This window comes from Diaphorina citri, unplaced genomic scaffold, assembly GCF_000475195.1.
Source record: "Diaphorina citri unplaced genomic scaffold, Diaci psyllid genome assembly version 1.1 scaffold372, whole genome shotgun sequence".
Lineage (NCBI taxonomy): Eukaryota > Metazoa > Arthropoda > Insecta > Hemiptera > Psyllidae > Diaphorina > Diaphorina citri.
Genome location: NW_007377807.1, coordinates 133,459 through 156,360, shown reverse-complemented (window position 1 = coordinate 156,360; position 22,902 = coordinate 133,459). Strand labels below are relative to the sequence as shown.

The 22,902-nt window shown below is 38.6% G+C and overlaps 2 protein-coding genes across 3 annotated transcripts in view; one reads left to right on the top strand and one right to left on the bottom strand.

Annotated features, from left to right (window-relative positions):
* The window catches only part of LOC103508144, a 71,106-nt gene that overhangs the window by 3,760 nt on the left and 44,444 nt on the right, over window positions 1–22,902 (bottom strand). The window contains exon 2 of the mRNA XM_008472679.3: window positions 22,670–22,732. The gene's annotated coding sequence lies outside the window, so the exon portion shown is untranslated. The remainder of the gene's footprint in view (window positions 1–22,669; window positions 22,733–22,902) is intronic.
* The window catches only part of LOC113466969, a 95,796-nt gene continuing 81,166 nt past the window's right edge, over window positions 8,273–22,902 (top strand). For both annotated transcript variants that reach the window (XM_026822831.1, XM_026822832.1), the window contains exon 1: window positions 8,273–8,652. In XM_026822831.1, coding sequence (XP_026678632.1) covers window positions 8,300–8,652 — 353 coding nt within the window. In that variant the 5' untranslated portion in view covers window positions 8,273–8,299. The remainder of the gene's footprint in view (window positions 8,653–22,902) is intronic.

Here is a 22,902-nt window from a genome sequence, read left to right as displayed (position 1 = left end):
CTTATCTACACTACAGTCTACCATATCTATCGATGTATGAAATCCATCTATTAAATCTATTTGGTATCATTATCATTAGGCCAGCCACTCACTATCAGGTAGACTTGACAGGTACGCCCGATCAGGTATACCTGACACCCTGATCAGCACACACAATATCAGGTAGACCTGACAGGTACGGCTGAAAAGGTCTGACTGTCAGGTCTACCTAGGAAGCACACACACGATCAGGTAGACCTAACACGATCAGGTAGACCTGACACCTGATTAGGTCTACCTGATAGTGAGTGGCTGGCCTTAGATCCGATTGAAAATAGAGTCACGAGTGTGACACACTTTAGAGATGAACAATGAGATAGGATCTGATTATCTGATGGAAATTTAGATAGTTTGAAAGTTCGATGGAGTTTTTATTGGATTTTCAATAGTTTTATCATGTGTAAACAAAGAATCAACATGAGTTTTCGAGTATTTACCTACAATACCTACATGATTTAGACTAGATCTTTGCCAGCCTAGTTAGCTTAGTTGTTAGTGCGTCTGCCTTGTAAGCGCTAGGCCGCGGGTTCGATTCCCGCCCGGGGCGTATTTTATTCTGATGGGATAATGTTCGTTCTCGGAACGGCTGGCTTTCTCCTATCCTGTCTTCCTTCTCTCTTCAATTTCGGGACGATAAGACCATAGCAGTTACAGTTCCTTCTGTCAAACCTCTTAAAAAAAAGGCTAGGTGTTTGTTGTGAGGTTCAGTCGAATCGTATAAACTTATATCTAAATTTTGAGCCACATTTTCAGAAGAAAGAAGGGGGCCTTAAAGGATTTGTCTCAGATTGCGCTCTGTCTGACAGGAATTTAAATACGTCCAGAGGTGCAGAACGGCCTGACTTGTGACTAGACGATATAATGTGATGGTGCTTTAAATACCGATTGTCACAAGCTTTCCGACAAAAAAGCTCTTTGATAACAAGAATTCCCGATATTCCTTGTACTTAACATTAGATTAAATTATTAGAGTGCAAAATATCTCCTTAATGCGCTCAGACCAGTCTGATTTCCAGACTCGTCGGAAAGAGGCTTAAGGCCACCTGGAAATGGACGGTCCAAATGATTCCTGATCCTTTGAACCTAGTCCTCTTAAGATAAGGCGGTCTCTGTAGGTATAGATCCCTGGTGCCGCGTCCTTTTTTGACTAAGACTATTGCATACAAGTACTAACAAGGTATCGAGTTACTAATTCCTAGTCGGATACTTTGACATGTGTATACTTTCGTTTAGTGACGTGTTTCTAACATTCCGATCCGGGATAGACGTAAAATATAACTAGGTACATATCTTCTATCTATACAGACTCTCTTAATCCCGAGATTGGTACGTGTGGTTGGTAAGATTGTGTGTTTAGCTGCACAGATATCAAAATGGGAATTCAAAGGAAAGCGATTGAGGCTGAAATTAGAGTGGAGCGGAGTACATAATGCATCGAGCAGGTAAAGAGAAGTGACGACTTTAAGCGACAATGAACTGAGAGCAAAAAGCGCTATGCTCTTTGCACTCCGCTCCCCTCTGTTTGTAGCCTTTTGCTATCAACCTTTTACCTTTTGCTATCAACCTTTCCTAGTCGGATACTTTGACATGTGTATACTTTCGTTTAGTGACGTGTTTCTAACATTCCGATCCGGGATAGACGTAAAATATAACTAGTGCCGCGTCCTTTTTTGACTAAGACTATTGCATACAAGTACTAACAAGGTATCGAGTTACTAATTCCTAGTCGGATACTTTGACATGTCCCGATCCGGGATAGACGTAAAATATAACTAGGTATCTTCTATCTACAGACTCTCTTAATCCCGAGATTGGCACGTGTGGTTGGTAAGATTGTGTGTTTAGCTGCACAGATATCAAAATGGGAATTCAAAGGAAAGCGATTGAGGTTGAAATTAGAGTGGAGCGGAGTACATAATGCATCGAGCAGGTAAAGAGAAGTGACGACTTTAAGCGGCAATGAACTGAGAGCAAAAAGCGCTATGCTCTTTGCACTCCGCTCCCCTCTGTTTGTAGCCTTTTGCTTTCAACCTTTTACTTTTTACTCTCAGTCCATTGTAGTAGATGACACAAATCAAACATGAGGCCGTAAGGCGCGTTTCGCACTGAGGTAACACGTCGCAAGTAGCAAGTCGCAAGATGCTACTGCTTACGTCCTGAATCTTGTTCAAAGAAACATGAACTTTCACATTGGAGTAAAAACTAACAACATGTGACAGCACAATTTGAAATTTGGGGCTCTATTTTAGACTCCCTTGAAATAATTTTTCGTGTGTCCAAATAGACATTTACATAGATCTTGCAACTATTCAAGATCAAATGCTTATTTCGAGTCACAATTTTTGACTGATTTTGTACTTTTTACTTCTCATCTTATCCTTCCGTTGTTGCTGATCAGGCTTTCAATCTGTTGAGACCTTCTTTCAATCCACAGACCTTGGCTTAGAATAGAAGGCACATCCAAATGACCGCTTTAATATCTATTTTAGTTTCATTTCTAAGTGAAAGCCGCGTAAAAGTGAGACAGCCGAGCTGATCCGAAAATTAGCAAGATACCTATCAGAAGGGATACGAACTCGCAACTTCAAGGCCAAGATCCAAGGATAGAACTACACTCGAACAGTGTTCATGTTTTTCTAGTTTTTTTACTTTTTTTTTTTAGTTAATACCAATTAAAAATAAATAATAATAATAAAACGGATCTTAAGTTCCTAATCAATATCAATACCTGATGGTAAGTTCCATACGTACTATGGAAGAAAAAACCTGGTCTCAAAGTTACTACCAACTACTAACTACTAGAAGGCTGGAAGAGTTAATCGTTTTCTCTTGTCACAAACACAGAGCGTTCAAAAAGACCAGGTCACCAAACTGTTCCTAATCAATATCAATACCTGATGGTAAGTTCCATACGTACTATGGAAGAAAAAACCTGGTCTCAAAGTTACTACTAACTACTAGAAGGCTGGAAGAGTTAATCGTTTTCTCTTGTCACAAACACAGAGCGTTCAAAAAGACCAGCTCACCAAACTTGCTAGGTCTATTACCGGTTCCTCATATCACCATATGAGACATGATCTCTACAGTGTGTTTCAGAAGTCATAACGTTTTTTTATTATTGTTTATTTACTTTTAACTTTTTCTCCTCTCTCTGGGCATGTGAGGGACAACAGTTTTACCAGCTATAAGGTCCTATCGACCTTTAAACTTTTTTGCTGAAACTATAAACAGTATTAGAGATTTAGACCGAGGATTTTAGCTTTAGTCAGACGGTTTTCATTATTATTCCATTTGAGTAAAGTCCACTAAGAACAAAATTGGTCACTTTTTTTTTCGGCTGTTCCCCAAACAAAAAGTCCCGGGTGTACAGTCTCATGTCAACATCATGAGACATGATCTCTACAGTGTGTTTCAGAAGTCATAAATTTTTTTTCTATTTATTTATTTACTTTGAACTTTTTCTCCTCCCTCTGGGCATGTGAGGGACAACAGTTTTACCAGCTATAAGGTCCTATCGACCTTTAAATAGTTTAACTTTTTTGCTGAAACTATAAACAGTATTAAAGATTTAGACCGAGGATTTTAGCTTTAGTCAGACGGTTTTCATTATTATTCCATTTGAGTAAAGTCCACTAAGAACAAGATTGGTCACTTTTTTTTCCGGCTGTTCCCCAAACAAAAAGTCCCGGGTGTACAGTCTCATGTCAACATTTCTTTTTCGTCAACTTTTGGACTTCTTACTTTCTTTATCCCATAGAAAGAAAAGTGTTGTTCTTCAGGAGGTGTCTACAAATTTAAACACCCGAAAATTTACATTCAGACTCGGGGAAGACTCTCCAAACTTCTAGAACGTACTGTATCCATAACATCATCAATTCCAACATGACATTAGAAAGATTTCCATATCCTATACTCCTATACCAAACACAAGTAGCTATGATATTATTACGGGGCATCAAATTAGTGATGTACAACTTGCGAGAGGGAAAATCAACACTGGAAGATACGACGCACAATGCTTGCGCCCAAACGCGAGAGAAACTTTCAGGATTTCCAGAACAGTTCAGACGTAAGTGGGGAAGAGAAGTCTGTTGTTGTTGTTGTTGTTGTTGTTGTTATTGTTGTTGCTCACCCTCCCCACCACCTTAAAGTCACTACATCTCTGCTAATGTGACGGAGGTTTGCTTCATTCGGCGACAAGCTAGGAACTGGAGGTTGTTGCGAAACGCCCCAGGCGCGTAGTTGAGCAACGTTTCGCTCACAGTTGTCCACATATTGAACAATCTGGTCGGTAATATTGTGGGTGTCATCTTCTTCGCTGAATAATGTATTCCATGTACAACTTGCGAGAGGGAAAATCAACACTGGAAGATACGACGCACAATGCTTGCGCCCAAACGCGAGAGAAATTTTCAGGATTTCCAGAACAGTTCAGACGTAAGTGGGGAAGAGAAGTCTGTTGTTGTTGTTGCTCATCCTCCCCACCACCTTAAAGTCACTACATCTCTGCTAATGTGACGGAGGTTTGCTTCATTCGGCGACAAGCTAGGTGCCTCCTCCAATTAACCTTACCCAGCCTGAGTGGGGCCGACAAAAAACCAGCACCACGCTCACCACGCTATTGCCCAGATGGTCACCCATCTGGATACCAACCACGCGCAACTTTACTTCAGTGATCCCTTGGGAACTGGCGCATTCGATATGCTTTTACGGCGCGGCGCTGGCTTCTTAAGGTGTGTTCAATCGACCGGCCGTCGATTCTATTGCCCAGATGGTCACCCATCTGGATACCAACCACGCGCAACTTTACTTCAGTGATCCCTTGGGAACTGGCGCATTCGATATGCTATTACGGCGCGGCGCTGGCTTCTTAAGGTGTGTTCACTCATAGTCGACCGGCCATCGATCGATGTCGACTGAACCGTCCACACTGCCTCGACAACATAGAGGCACCATTTTACCTCGTCGATCGACGGCCGGTCGAATATGTTTGGACTTGGACACACCTTTAAAGACTACCAGGTAAAGCAAAGCACACTACCAGGTATATTTGCCCAGTATACTGTGACGAAGACTGGTATTGTGGCGACCACTGGTACGTACGTAGGTATATCTGTGATTCTGTATTCGTATTGTGTATTTCTCAAGTACACCACATATGGAGAGAGTAACACATTAGGCTGGCCTTGAGTGAAACTGCTCCGATTATTCACATCTTTTGCCCCTGTGTATCTTTGTTTACTTATCTATCGATATGTTATGTATCTTTGTTTACTTAACCACCTTATCTACACTACAGTCTACCATATCTATCGATGTATGAAATCCATCTATGAAATCTATTTGGTATCATTATCATTAGGCCAGCCACTCACTATCAGGTAGACTTGACAGGTACATCCGATCAGGTATACCTGACACCCTGATCAGCACACACAATATCAGGTAGACCTGACAGGTACGGCTGAAAAGGTCCGACTGTCAGGTCTTCCTAGGAAGCACACACACTATCAGGTAGACCTAACACGATCAGGTAGACCTGACACCTGATCAGGTCCTGATAGTGAGTGGGGCCCCGCTTGGACTGCGTGACTCTGGGTGAGGTTCATGTGAGGAGGGTAGAACCCGTTAACCCTCTACCAAACAAACAAACAAACAAACAATTCTTCAATGTGCCACTGGAGACCAACAACCATTCTTCCAAACTCTCGCAAGTAATGTGATATCTTATGTATCTTTGTTTACTTAACCACCTTATCTACACTACAGTCTACCATATCTATCGATGTATGAAATCCATCTATTAAATCTATTTGGTATCATTATCATTAGGCCAGCCACTCACTATCAGGTAGACTTGACAGGTACACCAAGTAATGTAAGTATGCACAGAAACACAACACTACCCGGAGCAGAATACAAACGGTTCCTCCTGGATCTCACAGATAACAGATAAGATACCGGACCAAGTTCCTAATCAACATGCCCCGATCATAATCAAACACAACGCAGGCAAGATAATTACTTGCAAATGTTTAGAGCCCTAAACCCATTCCTAATCAACATGCCCCGATCATAATCAAACACAACGCAGGCAAGATAATTACTTGCAAATGTTTAGAGCCCTAAACCCATAGAGAGAAGAGAGGCTGAAATCGGCAAAGAACAAACAATGTTTTGGCCAAATTTGAGGGTTCCGGCGAAAGGGAGACTGTGTTTGGCGAGAAGGATATTATAAGAGAGGCTTACAAAATCCGCAAAGAACAAACAATGTTTTCGCCAAATTTGAGGGTACCGGCGAAAGGAAGACTGTGTTTGGTGAGAAGGATATTATAAAAGAGGCTTACAAAATCCGCAAAGAACAAACAATGTTTTGGCCAAATTTGAGGGTTCCGGCGAAAGGAAGACTGTGTTTGGTGAGAAGGATATTATAAAAGAGGCTTACAAAATCCGCAAAGAACAAACAATGTTTTGGCCAAATTTGAGGGTTCCGGCGAAAGGAAGACTGTGTTTGGTGAGAAGGATATTATAAGAGAGGCTTACAAAATCCGCAAAGAACAAACAATGTTTTCGCCAAATTTGAGGGTTCCGGCGAAAGGAAGACTGTGTTTGGTGAGAAATCGGTTGATATTGAGAATGTTGTGATAGACAACTGCGGAACATCCCAAGAGACTACTCTGCAAGTTAGACCTACGTAAATTTCGAAGTAGCCTGTTTGAAGTTGAAAGCCAAATCTTGACCACATCAGGGATTATGGGCAGAGCGCAAATCGAACACGCTTCTTGGAATAGCAGCTTGCAACACACTGGTAGCCGGTAGACCATTGAACCTCTTAGGGACCAATAACCAGAAGACTTTAGCACGCGTAGAAGATACTCAAAAGAGGATACCTCGAATCGTGAACTATTAAGAGAACACTACATAGCGACATGGCCCAAGGGTAACTGAAAGAATACCACATCGCCCAAAGCCTACAAAAGATTCGAAGAACCAGAACTGATCCGAACAATATTCTGATCCTGCTGTATTCAGGACAAAGATTATAATTGGCCTGTGGGTGTACTAAAGAGTCCTCAATACATGGTACGTGCAACGCACGAGAATGCCACTAGGTGTACGAGTATTCTGTGAAGATCAAAATTTGAGGGTTCCGGCGAAAGGAAGACTGTGTTTGGTGAGAAGGATATTATAAGAGAGGCTTACAAAATCCGCAAAGAACAAACAATGTTTTCGCCAAATTTGAGGGTTCCGGCGAAAGGAAGACTGTGTTTGGTGAGAAATCGGCTGATATTGAGAACGTTGTGATAGACAACTGCGGAACATCCCAAGAGACTACTTTGCAAGTTATACAGACCTACGTAAATTTCGAAGTAGCCTGTTTGAAGTTGAAAGCCAAATGTTGACCACATCAGGGATTATGGGCAAAGTGCAAATTGAACTTGCTTCCTGGAACAGCAGCTTGCAACACACTGGTAGCCGGTAGACCATTGAACCTCTTAGAGACCAATAACCAGAAGACTTCCAAGTTATACAGACCTACGTAAATTTCGAAGTAGCCTGTTTGAAGTTGAAAGCCAAATGTTGACCACATCAGGGATTATGGGCAAAGTACAAATTGAACTTGCTTCCTGGAACAGCAGCTTGCAACACACTGGTAGCCGGTAGACCATTGAACCTCTTAGGGACCAATAACCAGAAGACTTCAGCACTCGTAAAAGATACTCAAAAGAGGATACCTCGAATCGTGAACTATTATGAGAACACTACATAGCGATATGGCCCAAGGGTAACTGAAAGAATACCACATCGCCCAAAGCCTACAAAAGATTCTAACAACCAGAACTGATCCGAACAATATTCTGATCCTGCTGTATTCAGGACAAAGATTATAATTGGCCTGTGGGTGTACCTACTAAATAGTCCTCAATACATGGTACGTGCAACGCACGAGAATGCCACTAGGTGTACGAGTATTCTGTTAAGATCGATCTGACGAGCAATCTTTGCATGGATAAAATTTGGCCACAAGGTATCATCCCTATTGGGAAGAATGTATATCTTCAAAATTTCTGTGAAGATCGATCTGACGAGCAATCTTTGCATGGATAAAATTTGGCCACAAGGTATCATCCCTATTGGGAAGAATGTATATCTTAGTGGTACCAGAGCTGAATTAATGTTAATAACCTTTGATGGATAACAACTGATAAGATTTATTTGCCTTTTTAAATTTAGTAACCCTCTATTATCGTTCATAGTCATGCATCTTCCTTTCTTAGCCACGATTGGTCTCATGGCCTCCCTGAGCCTCTGTCAGGCTTTGGACGGTGAGACTCGGCCTCCAACCTCCCGCCGCGTGCGAAACCCGCAGGTCATTATCCGGGCCGTTAACACCGGCAAGTCCATTTCCACCTCCAGTTCTGTGTCCTCCTCCACCAAGAACAACTCGGCCAACATAGGCCTGGCTCTGGCCGCCGGGCAGAGCAATGCTACAGCGGCCTCCAGCTATCCGAACCCGCTGATGTATACCGGAGCTCGCACGTCGCCGGCCGCGGGGAACAATGGAACCGCCGGCCCTTCTACCTCAGGAAGTGGGAAGACTCCACGAAACAGGTAAGAACTTTATATTTGATTTTTTGTAGTATTTATCACAATTTTTCTGCGCCTATTTTGATGGAAAAGTTTTCATTTGGTCCATGATTGCTCCCATGATTGTAATTCAGCTGTAGGTACTTTTGTGCCTAGTGTTTCAAGATCACGATCCTATCAAACAAATAAATCAATTTAAATAAGGGGAAGCATCTTTTGCCAACTAAAATGGCATTGCTGATTTTACTTTTAGATACAGCAAAATCTTTTAAACGCTCCGAATATCCACCGCGTTAAACATCCCAAAGACCAAATAGAACACAGTTCATAATTATGAACCATGATGTTCTTAACACTCTACAGTCCCTACCTGACAAGGATACCAGAATTGGTACTCGAACCAGTACAAACAATATTGTCCAACCAGTACAAACAATAATCAAAGCACCAAAAGTAGAACATTTTGCGATCTGCGCTTTGAGATTTAATTAACACTGCTCGAACTACAAAAGGAATAATTACAAAGCTTGGTACAACTATGGGTAGGTAGAACCAAAAGGAGTTGAGTAACAGAAATAGCTCAATCTCGTGCCAATAATGCTATTTCTACACCATAATGTGTTTCTAATGAGATAAAATCCAGAACTTAAAGAGTATACGTAAAATATGTCAAAGTTAATTTAAATCAGATCAATCAAGGAGCGCGGTAGCGCTCCGCCCCGCCAAGTCAAGAAAGTTTGACAGCTTACATATATCAATCAGTTTCCAATTTTCTACGACTAAGAATATGATTATTTTGGGGAATAAAATTGTAATACAATGTTTCTACGCGGGGAACAATGGAACCGCCGGCCCTTCTACCTCAGGAAGTGGGAAGACTCCACGAAACAGGTAAGAACTTTAAATTTGATTTTTTGTAGTATTTATCACAATTTTTCTGCGCCTATTTTGATGGAAAAGTTTTCATTTGGTCCATGATTGCTCCCATGATTGTAGTTCAGCTGCAGGTACTTTTGTGCCTAGTGTTTCAAGATCACGATACTATCAGACTATTTGTTTATCAATTTAAATAAGGAGAAGCATTTTTTTTTAATAGGTACCATACTACCATTCACCTATATTGCTCCCCCACATGGTCTGTCATCATCTTGTGTGATCCCCCATTATGGGACTCGAAATTTTCACAACGATTTCAGCTATATCACGACATGTTCATAACATATGCATTTGCATATGGGTCACTTCAAGTCACAAAACACATGTAGATCAGGCTGATAGTCACATGGTCTGTTATCATCTTGTGTGATCCCCCATTATGGGACTCGAAATTTTCACAACGATTTCAGCTATTTCACGACATGTTCATAACATATGCATATGGGTCACTTCAAGTCACAAAACACATGTAGATCAGGCTGATAGCACGATTATAGAGCTCAGTTCAAAAGCTCCATTAACTTCCTAGTTTGGAATCTTGGTATAACAGATATAGTTCGATCACGACAATTTGGATCTTGTGGCATAATTGGCATAAGCCATAAGGTAACAGTTATGCTTTATGAGTTCGGCGAAAATTGAATAAGAAATGAATTTGGTAAGGTTCAGGCGTATGTTGGAACTGACGAAATAATAAGGTTCAGGCTCATATTCGAACGATTGGGACTTCGTGATGTTGAGATTGTGCCAACTTCTCTGCCTAGGTCAGGATTGGTAAAGTTGGTATTGTTCATGGATGTATTGACATTAGAGAGGTTCATATTCTAACAAACAGCAGTACACTCGAACTACTGTAAAGTCGGCTTTGCCTCGCAATCACAACACGATTAATGCTAAACGTTTTAATATAAACAAAGCGATGTACAAGTATCAATGAATTAATTAATCACACTGATCCGATGAGTCTACTAATGCAAAATAGAAGTAGCCAGAAGTAGAGATGTATGAGATGTTGTTTACTTTTACTTTTTTCACGAGGGGTCAGAGAGCATTGTAGAAATGGCGATGTACAAGTATCAATGAATTAATTAATCACACTGATCCGATGAGTCTACTAATGCAAAATAGAAGTAGCCAGAAGTAGAGATGTGAGATGTTGTTTACTTTTACTTTTTTCACGAGGGGTCAGAGAGCATTTTAGAAATTAGTGGAGACGCCAAAACACCATTTATGAATGCTAAGACAGTCTAGTTAGCTTGGAGGGAAGCGCACCTGCCTTGTAAGCGCTAGGTTGGGGGGATTCGATTCCCACCTGGGAGGGACAGGTAACTTTACCTGTTTAGGATAATGTTCGCTCTCGAAAGGGCTGGGCTTTCTCCTATCCTTTCTTCCTTCTCTCTTCGATTTCGGGACGATAAGACCTTAACAGTAGTTTTCTCTATCAAAGCTCTGTAGAGAAATCAGATTGACAGGAGAGGGAGAGAGAGAGAGAGAAGAGAGCGTAGGATGATCTTAGACATAACACACATTTAACAACCTTTTCCTCTTTAGTCCTAGCCAATTTTGATGCAGTTTTTCCTGGTTGTATTACGAAGGTAAATCAAAATAACATTAACTTCATCCAGGCTGAGTGGGTCCGAGAAAAAGTCAGCAGCACGCGAATGCCCAGTTAGTCACCCATTCGGATACTCACCACGTGAAACGTTGTCTTAACATCAGTGATTCATGAGGAATTGATGCATTCAACGTGATATTGCTGCTGGCTGTTCGAATTTTTGAGATACAGCTTTGTACAATTTATTTATTGGAGGCAATTTTTTACGAGGAAAATACATAAATCGGTACAAAGAACTTTAAAATAAGGAAAAAATGGACCCTTAAGTAGAACTTGTTTTACCTCCCAAGCTTAATCCAATAAAAGATTAGTCTTACAACTCTTCCACAAATTTTCTTATAAAGTGTATACCTACTCGTATTAACATACATATTAACAAGCCCCTTCAAAATCATCTTCTTGGGATTATAAATCTGAAAATCAACTTCTTGGGATTATAAACGGCGCTGCTGGTAGAGGGCATGGACTTGAAATCGGGAGTACGAGGGTTCGGGGCCTACATGACGTTTAGATTTTATGCCATTTTTCTTCTTCTTCTTGTAAAAGAAAATTAACCTGCGTTTTCTTCGCCGGTATTTTTAGGAGAGCTGGAATCAGCAAAACTTAAACTACATTGGGACACACATTTTAAAAATTGCTCACAAAAATATTCGCTTAGAAGCCTAATTCATTGGATTTCTTCAAATATGACCACTAGATTTTGACTCAATAGAAACATATTAAAATTTTATTCCCCGAAATAATCATATTCTTAGTCGTAGAAAATTGGAAACTGAGAGATATAATTGATCTGATTTAAATTAACTGTGACATATTTTACGTAGGTATACTCTTTAAGTTCTGGATTCTATCTCATTAGAAACACATTATGGTGTAGAAATAGCATTATTATTGGCACGAGATTGAGCTATTTCTGTTACTCAACTCCTTTTGGTTCTACCTACCCATAGTTGTACCAAGCTTTGTAATTATTCCTTTTGTAGTTCGAGCAGTGTTAATTAAATCTCAAAGCGCAGATCGCAAAATGTTCTACTTTTGGTGCTTTGATTATTGTTTGTACTGGTTGGACAATATTGTTTGTACTGGTTCGAGTACCAATTCTGTTATCCTTGTCAGGTAGGGACTGTAGAGTATTAAGAGCATTATGGTTCATAATTATGAACTGTATTCTATTTCTATTTGGTCTTTGGAATGTTTAACGCGGTGGATATTCGGAGCGTTTAAAAGATTTTGCTGTATCTAAAAGTAAAATCAGCAATGCCATTTTAGTTGGCAAAAGGGCCTGTAGTAGAATTATGTTGGGAAGAGAATACTGCGATTTGGAAATTATTGTTGGATTTTTTAGGCAATGCCTTATGATTGTAAAGGCAGTTTTGTAGGGACAATATCCAGAGTTGTTGGTAGGTAATTAGTACAGCCCTTGTCTGGTTATTGTTTGTACTGGTTGGACAATATTGTTTGTACTGGTTCGAGTACCAATTCTGGTATCCTTGTCAGGTAGGGACTGTAGAGTATTAAGAACATTATGGTTCATATGAACTGTATTCTATTTGGTCTTTAGAATGTTTAACGCGGTGGATATTTAGCCCTTGTCCACCAATTGTTCAATTTAGTTAATCTAAAATTCCCAGGGTCTACAGGTGATTAGGGGGTCAAAATTGGCGTCCAAGAACCTTGTGACACTTCACCAGTACAACCCTGTATATTTCCAACAAATCCTAGTTTAATTCAAACGACACCATATTCTCGTTTTTTACATGAAATACTGGAAACCATAAAAAACCTTACGTGTATAAGTACCATGTGACTTCAATCAAATGGGCAGTAGGCAGGTAAATGACAAACGGAAGTTGAATAACTCTCAGCAAAACTTGACCATGTTTTCTACTAGCAATTGGACGATAGTGTGTGTGACAACACTCGAGCGCAATAAATCTGTAGAATGCTGGATAAATGTCCTCAGAAGAGGGAAAAATGGCGGGTAACTTGGTCCTGCATGGATTCCACAAGAAAAACATGACTTATGCCGGTTATTTAAGCTCAGAATGTCAGAGTGTCCGGCATAAAATCGGGACAATTAACACTTCCATTCCTTTACGCCCCGCGCCGACAGCCTTTGCTAAGTTTAAAAAATGTAAAAATGCTTCTTGAGGTTTTTTGGTGCCAGCTAAAAGTTCTTATTGTCTTCAAGACATTGTTTTTGGTTTTCTGGTTGGCTCTATTTTCTAAAGAAATTTAGAAATGTTCATGTCAAAGAAGGTTCCAATATGTCCCAAACTTTTTGCGCGTGAGTGTATATCGTTATTTCTGGTGTTGATTTCTCAGGATAGGTACGTGAGTTTGTCAATCTTTATCTCGGCTTTATCCAATTAAACACTATCAAACGCATAATTCGAGTCAATGAAAGGAATTCCATTGATACTACACATGATTACAACAAAACTCATAGCATGTAGATACAAACTGTCTAGTATTTCTACGAAAAGTTTGGAGTTTAGCAAAAATTGCCCAACTAGCGTCAAGGCAATCGACAATACAGCTGATTTTATCAAGGTTAACACTTGTTGGACTGAAGCATCTTGTGAACCCTTCTACAAGGACGAAATTCAGGTGGATTGTTCTCTACTAATATTAGGAGGTTCGGGTCAAAGGCTTTTGATCCAGGGAAATGTTGGAAACTTCTTCTGCTTCTCCTTCAAAAAGTAGGTATCGTTAAAAAAAATAAATTTTTTCATGAATGTAGATTGCAAAAATTCATGGATTAAGCATATTTTTCCTTGTATTGAAACTGAAGTCATTTTTTTCTTCTCTAAAACAACCTGGAGATATACTCGTACAACCTGCAATTGCAGGGCACCATTAAGCACGTAGGTACAAAATACGGTAATAATAATAGTGCTTATAAAAGGGCTTCAGAACAGGGGAAATTGTGGATAACGCAAAGAGATTTCCAGAAAATAGACTCTGCTATTGGCCCTCCCAAAAACTCGAATTTGGTTCCTTCACCGGTCACCAGATTTGACTGACATCAAATAACCTTGACTTAGTCTGGTGTGTTCGGAGACCCAGTCTCTACAACTTTACAACTTTGTTTAGGTTCGGCTCGTAACTTATTACGCTTATTATGTTTTATTAACTTTTTTTTCTGCTAATACTGATTTGAATACCTGAGAATTGAGACCCAGTCTACAACTTTACAACTTTGTTTAGGTTCGGCTCGTAATTTATTACGCTTATTATGTTTTATTAACTTTTTTTTCTGCTTTGCTCGAAGAGTTGTCTTTCCTATGTCAGCGATCAGCAGAGGGTTGTCAAATATTCAAATATTTCAGATAACATAAAAACTTTTAATCCATCCTCATTGTTGATGAACATTTTTAATTAAACAACTAATCTTTACGTGCAACATATTATAAAAACAGGAATACTCAAATTTGAACTTGAAGTCTGCAACTTTTTGTAAATTTGTCACACTGTCACTTAATCCTTTGTGGGAATTTTTTCCATATAATAACATAGGTATTAGGGCATTTTTCAAGTCAAGTCATCTTCTTGTTATCCGCCCATTAGACTCAGCAGGGCTCCCCCAAAGAAAACCCCAAACTTCGCCACTGATAAAAATTTACCACCCTGAGAAGTAATTTAATTATTTTTAAAAACAAATCATAATCACTGATCAGTCACGAGAATTTGTTTCCTATAAAAAATTCTTTCCATTTTTTTTTTCTTTTTTTTTTTTTGTCCACTGACATGTTTATAGTGTAAAGTACGAATTTAGTTCAGCAAAGTGGACTATTTCGCCGAGTGGACAAGTTTGGTGGACAGTTTCAAGACCTTCAAGTTCAGATGTTAATCTCAGTTAGTATGTTGGGTAGAATAACCGGTAGAAGATTTAACAAATGACACACGGATAGTGGACATTGGACAGTGGAGATGGAACAACCACAACAACTGATGCCAGAAGACCAGGAAACTTTGACATTCAAATCCGAGTGTGAAACATTGAAGCAATTAAAAGCTCTCATGAAAATAATGGAAATCGTGGTACAGTTTTTGAATACAGGGGTTCTGAAACAACGAACATTAAAAAATATCCCAAAAACCAGATTCAAAATTCACATCAGGAGGACGTAATGTGATCTCGTATATTGTGTTAAATGAAAATCCTGTCTCAAAAAAATATGCCAAAAACCAGATTCAAAATTCACATCAGGAGGACGTAATGTGATCTCGTATATTGTGTTAAATGAAAATCCTGTTTTTTACATGAAATACTGGAAACCATAAAAAACCTTACGTGTATAAGTACCATGTGACTTCAATCAAATGGGCAGTAGGCAGGTAAATGACAAACGGAAGTTGAATAACTCTCAGCAAAACTTGACCATGTTTTCTACTAGCAAATGGACGATAGTGTGTGATAACACTCGAGCGCAATAAATCTGTAGAATGCTGGATGAATGTCCTCAGAAGAGGGAAAAATGGCGGGTAACTTGGTCCTGGATTCCACAAGAAAAACATGACTTATGCGCTTATGCCGGTTACTTAAGCTCAGAATGTCAGAGTGTCCGGCATAAAATCGGGACAATTAACACTTCCATTCCTTTACGCCCCGCGCTTAAGTTTAAAAAATGTAAAAATGCTTCTTGAGGTTTTTTGGTGCCAGCTAAAAGTTCATATTGTCTTCAAGCCATTGTTTTAGGTTTTCTGGTCAGCTCTATTTTCTAAGGAAATTTAGAAATGTTCATGTCAAAGAAAGTTCCAATATGTCCCAAACTTTTTGCGCGTGAGTGTATAATTGTATATCGTTATTTCTAAGCAATTCATATCGTTATTTCTGGTGTTGATTTCTCAGGATAGGTATGTGAGTTTGTCAATCTTTATCGGCTTTATCCAATTAAACACTATCAAACGCATAATTCGAGTCAATGAAAGGAATTCCATTGATACTACACATGATTACAACAAAACTCATGGTATGTATGTAGATACAAACTGTCTAGTATCTCTACGAAAAGTTTGGAGTTTAGCAAAAATTGCCCAACTAGCGTCAAGGCAATCGACAATACAGCTGATTTTATCAAGGTTAACACTTGCTGGACTGAAGCATCATGTGAACCCTTCTACAACGACACAAGGACATAGTTCAGGCAGATTGTTGTGCCTAAGGAATATCAGAGGGTTCGGGTCAAAGGCTTTTTTGATCCAGGGAAATGTCGGAAACTTCCGGTTCCTTTTTTTTTTTTTGATTCATCGAAAAATATCGTTAGAAAATTTACATTTTTGTCGTTCATGCAGAACCATGAAGATTTGAGCATATTTTTCTTGTATTAAAACTGCACACCATTCTTGTTTTTCTTCTTCTTAAAACGCTTAGTCTGGTGTGTTCGGAGACCCAGTCTCTACAACTTTACAACTTTGTTTAGGTTCGGCTCGTAACTTATTACGCTTATTATGTTTTATTAACTTTTTTTTCTGCTAATACTGATTTGAATACCTGAGAATTCTTTGCTCGAAGAGTTGTCTTTCCTATGTCAGCGATCAGCAGAGGGTTGTCAAATATTCAAATATTTCAGATAACATAAAAACTTTTAATCCATCCTCATTGTTGATGAACATTTTTAATTAAACAACTAATCTTTACGTGCAACATATTATAAAAACAGGAATACTCAAATTTGAACTTGAAGTCTGCAACTTTTTGTAAATTTGTCACACTGTCACTTAATCCTTTGTGGGAATTTTTTCCATATAATAACATAGGTATTAGGGCATTTTTCAAGTCAAGTCATCTTCTTGTTATCCGCCCATTAGACTCAGCAGGGCTCCCCCAAAGAAAACCCCAAACTTCGCCACTGATAAAAATTTACCACCCTGAGAAGTAATTTAATTATTTTTAAAAACAAATCATAATCACTGATCAGTCACGAGAATTTGTTTTCCTATAAAAAATCCTTTCCATTTTTTTTTTTTTTTAATTTTTTTTCTTTTTTTTTATGTCCACTGACATGTTTATAGTGTAAAGTACGAATTTAGTTCAGCAAAGTGGACTATTTCGCAGAGTGGACAAGTTTGGTGGACAGTTTCAAGACCTTCAAGTTCAGATGTTAATCTCAGTTGGTATGTTGGGTAGAATAACCGGTAGAAGATTTAACAAATGACACACGGCTAGTGTTCATTGGACAGTGTAGATGGAACAACCACAACAACTGATGCCAGAAGACCAGGAAACTTTGACATTCAAATCCAAGTGTGAAACATTGAAGCGATTAAAAGCTCTCATGAAAATAATGGAAATCGTGGTACAGTTTTTGAAATATCTACAGGGGTGCTGAAACAACGAACATTAAAAAATATGCCAAAAACCAGAGTCAAGACCAGGAAACTTTGACATTCAAATCCGAGTGTGAAACATTGAAGCAATTAAAAGCTCTCATGAAAATAATGGAAATCGTGGTACAATTTTTGAATACAGGGGTTTTGAAACAACGAACATTAAAAAATATGCCAAAAACCAGATTGAAAATTCACATCAGGAGGACGTAATGTGATCTCGTATATTGTGTTAAATGAAAATCCTGTCTCCATACAATGATGAAGATCATCTGCTTGTTCAGATTTCCTTTTGTGAAACTTTTAGAAAAGGAACCGATTCTGATGGCGCGACATCTTACTGTCTCAAATCTCAATACAATGATGAAGATCATCTACTTGTTCAGATTTCCTTTCGTGAAACTTATAGAAAAGGAACCGATTCTGATGGCGCGACATCTTGTTCAAAATTCACATCAGGAGGACGTAATGTGATCTCGTATATTGTGTTAAATGAAAATCCTGTCTCCATACAATGATGAAGATCATCTACTTGTTCAGATTTCCTTTCGTGAAACTTTTAGAAAAGGAACCGATTCTGATGGCGCGACATCTTGGATTTCCTATGGTTTAGTATAGACGCTATCATACTCAAAGATGGAAAACAAACATCAGAAGAGGGTAAATTCCGAAAGGAAAATACAACTGAAATCGTCCGCCGTCCGGAGAAATAAAACCACCCACTTCGTGATACATCTTCCATGGCGCAAGTCATCTTTGCGTGTTCATGTTTATTACTCTGATCAAGTACCCGAAGTACCTCGTAAAACAAAAAGTGCTCCAATTCTTCTAGCTCGTACCTCAAGTGTCTCAATATTGCAATCACATGCAACCAAACCCTCCGATCATCCATTACCAGCACCGACCAATAAGACTGTAAGATATTATTAGTTTATGTATTACTAGGATATTTATGTACATTATTTTTTTAATTTAATTTATACTCGTGATGCTCTCAATACGCCCGTGTCTTTGAATTTATCTATGTTGACCAGCCAGAACTATTACAAACTTGAATGTTCAATATTTCATTGAACTAGAAAAAAAAGAGCAAACGTTGGTTTGGTTGAGAGTGCAGGGCCGGAGTTAGAAATTGACATTGGTAAGGCGTTTGATTTTGTGAATGAATACTATGATTACAGAGTTGATCAACTTGGGAACTTCAACTACTTTCACCAGAGTGGTTCAGAAGTTATTTAACAGGGAGAAGCAGACAGTGTAAGAATGAATGGTACAGTGAGTGACTCAGTATATCCTGAATATGGACTTCCACAAGGAACAGTGCGTGCTCCTTTACTTTCTTCTACACATAAGATGCAGTTTAAAGTGCAGTTTTAGTGCATAGGATCACAGTTACTAGTCACTAGTATAAAACACAATAAATACCTATATTTAACTCAGACTCAACTAGAATCGAGTAACAAATGTCCATTTGAAGAGGACAAATGTATACATTCGCCTTTGGAAATCTTTGAATCAGTTTGACTAATTACACTAAAATCTAAATGGTATTCGTTGGTCGCTTGCATTTCATTGAACTAGAAAAAAAAGAGCAAACGTTGGTTTGGTTGAGAGTGCAGGGCCGGAGTTAGAAATTGACATTGGTAAGGCGTTTGATTCTGTGAACATGAATACTATGATTACAGAGTTGATAAACTTGGGAACTTCAGGTACTTTCACCAGAGTGGTTCAGAAGTTATTTAACAGGGAGAAGCAGACAGTGTAAGATTGAATGGTACAGTGAGTGACCCAGTATATCCTGAATTATGGACTTCCACAAGGAACAGTACGTGCTCCTTTACTTTCTTCTACACATAAGATGCAGTTTAAAGTGCAGTTTTAGTGCACAGGATCACAGTTACTAGTCCCTAGTATAAAACACAATGAAGACCTATATTTAACTCAGACTTCACTAGAATCGAGTAACAAATGTACATTTGTAGAGGACAAATGTATACATTCGCCTTTGGAAATCTTTGAATTAGTTTGACTAATTACGCTAAAATCTAAATGGTATTCGTTGGTCGCTTGCATTCCACAAGTTTCATTCTAAGATACATGTCCAAAATGGTTGTCATTAAACATCGGACCTGAACTGTCTAAAGATTCTAACGTGATGTCTAGAGCTAGAACACGGAGAGCAACACGTCCTATCGTTGAGTCAACTCTCACCAGAGTGGTTCAGAAGTTATTTAACAGGGAGAAGCAGACAGTGTAAGATTGAATGGTACAGTGAGTGACCCAGTATATCCTGAATATGGACTTCCACAAGGAACAGTGCGTGCTCCTTTACTTTCTTCTACACATAAGATGCAGTTTAAAGTGCAGTTTAAAGTGCACAGGATCACAGTTACTAGTCACTAGTATAAAACACAATAAAGACCTATATTTAACTCAGACTCAACTAGAATCGAGTAACAAATGTCCGTTTGTAGAGGACAAACCCTGAATATGGACTTCCACAAGGAACAGTGCGTGCTCCTTTACTTTCTTCTACACATAAGATGCAGTTTAAAGTGCAGTTTTAGTGCACAGGATCACAGTTACTAGTCACTAGTTTAAACACAATAAAGACCTATATTAACCCAGACTCAACTAGAATCGAGTAAAAAATGTCCATTTGTAGAGGACAAATGTATACATTCGCCTTTGGAAATCTTTGAATCAGTTTGACTAATTACGCTAAAATCTAAATGGTATTCGTTGGTCGCTTGCATTCCACATGTTTCTATTATAAGTGAGAGAAACTGGGTAGCTGGTTTCCTACTCACAAAATCATATTAACAAATACAGAGATCCTACTTAATTATGTTTAAAAAAAAAAAAAATAATAATAATAAATAAAAATAAGGAAAGAGAAATGAAAGCGTGTGGCCAGAAGGTGAAGATGTTCTCAGATCGTTTTAAAATCCCAAGATAGATTATGATTATAATGCTAATAAAATCAGCGGCATTGGTTATGTGGAGTGGAGTATGGTTTTCAATTTGAGCATAAATATGTTGTTCTTAATTTCAGCATGTGTTTTAATATCTACGAAGTCGGATATGGTGTCTCAAACTCTCTCTATAGAAGTTCATATTCAAATTGTTGCTAAATTTTGGTAAATATTTCCGTCACCAGCTATTGTTCGAACGTAAATTGCTTAACCACAATATTCAGATAAGGATATGGTAAAACATGTTACCAGAAATGACAGATTAACATGAGGTCTTACTTTCTTGATGTTTTCTGCGAAATGAACAATCGATGATCAAGGAAGATTTTGATTATGCAAAAGAGTTGTCAATAGAGGAAGCTTCCAAATATTCAAAGTTCAGATAATTCATGGAGTTTCTAACGTGATGTCTAGAGCTAGAACACGGAGAGCAACACGTCCTATCGTTGAGTCAACTCTTGTAGATCTTGCCGCGCGCTATGTTGTCGCTCTTTCGAAATTAACTGCACGGCACTTAAAGCTTTTTTTTACCTTTTTTTTTACGAAACAGATAGTACACCGTCTCGTTGTACCTACGTGTGACCAGCTTTGTACAATTTATTTATTGGAGGCAATTTTTTACGAGGAAAATACATAAATCGGTACAAAGAACTTTAAAATAAGGAAAAAATGGTTCCTTAAGTGGAACTTGTTTTACCTCCCAAGCTTAATCCAATAAAAAATTAGTCTTCCACAAGTTTTCTTATAAAGTGTATACCTAGTCGTATTAACGTACATATTAACAAGCCCCTTTAGTTTAGAACTGACAATGACCTGATGATAGCTAGAAACTAAACCATTATTGTTTCAGTAAAGATGATAGATAGTGCCAAGTACTGTCAAACTCTATTGTGAAATAATTGCTCGAGAGTCAGGGGTTCTCAGTTGAAAATGTGCCAGAAGTAGATAGTAGTTCTGTAGAACTCGGAAAACGGAAACAACCGATAGGTTCAAAAATTAAATCAGTATTTTCAAAATCGGACAAACCGTTCGATATTATTAGTAAAAGAAAGAGAGTTGAAATAATTGCTCGAGAGTCAGGGGTTCTCAGTTGAAAATGTGCCAGAAGTAGATAGTAGTTCTGTAGAACTCGGAAAACGGAAACAGCCGATAGGTTCAAAAATGAAATCAGTATTTTCAAAATCGGACAAACCGTTCGATATTATTAGTAAAAGAAAGAGAGTTTCAACCGAGATCTTAAACCAAGCTGATGATTTGGTGATTTTCAAACTGCTCTCTTTACTCAATAAAGAACCACCTACGTACTAATATCAAATGGAACAGCAAAAGAGTTAAGCAGTCAACTCTTGTAGATCTTGCCGCGCGCTATGTTGTTGCTCTTTCGAAATTAACTGCACGGCACTTAAAGCTTTTTTTACCTTTTTTTTACGAAACAGATAGTACACCGTCTCGTTGTACCTACGTGTGACCATTGACCAATGAAATAATTGCTCGAGAGTCAGGGGTTCTCAGTTGAAAATGTGCCAGAAGTAGATAGTAGTTCTGTAGACCTCGGAAAACGGAAACAACCAATAGGTTCAAAAATTAAATCAGTATTTTCAAAATCGGACAAACCGTTCGATATTATTAGCAATGCCATTTTAGTTGGCAAAAGGGCCTGTAGTAGAATTATGTTGGGAAGAGAATACTGCGATTTGGAAATTATTGTTAGATTTTTTTAGGCAATGCCTTATGATTGTAAAGGCAGTTTTGTAGGGACAATATCTAGAGCTGTTGCATTGAACTAGAAAAAAAAGAGCAAACGTTGGTTTGGTTGAGAGTGCAGGGCCGGAGTTAGAAATTGACATTGGTAAGGCGTTTGATTTTGTGAATGAATACTATGATTACAGAGTTGATCAACTTGGGAACTTCAACTACTTTCACCAGAGTGGTTCAGAAGTTATTTAACAGGGAGAAGCAGACAGTGTAAGAATGAATGGTACAGTGAGTGACTATTGAACTCACGCCCTCCTGTTTACCAGGCGAGCGCCTTGACCACTACACCACCGGTAGCCTTCTTAGAGCAGACTCTGCTGTTAGTTCTTCTTCTTCTCGTTCATCCTCTTGATCATCCTTTTCTACTTGGGCCTTTTTTTACATCGATTTTATTCAAGTCATAATTCGTTTATTTGTTTTTACTTACCGAAATTATTGTCTCTTTAGTGTGAGTAGTTCTTGAATGCCGAAATCTCCATTACCAGCAAATCTGGAAAGTGGAAACAAATTAAAATTTTAAAATCATGGAATAAATTCGTAGATGACGGGCCATAGATGAAGGTACAAGAGGCAAGCATATTAGTTATAGTATGCACTTATAGTGCTCTATTTAGACTGTAAAATAGGACATGTAGTTCCTAGTCCCATTTCTTTTGAGGA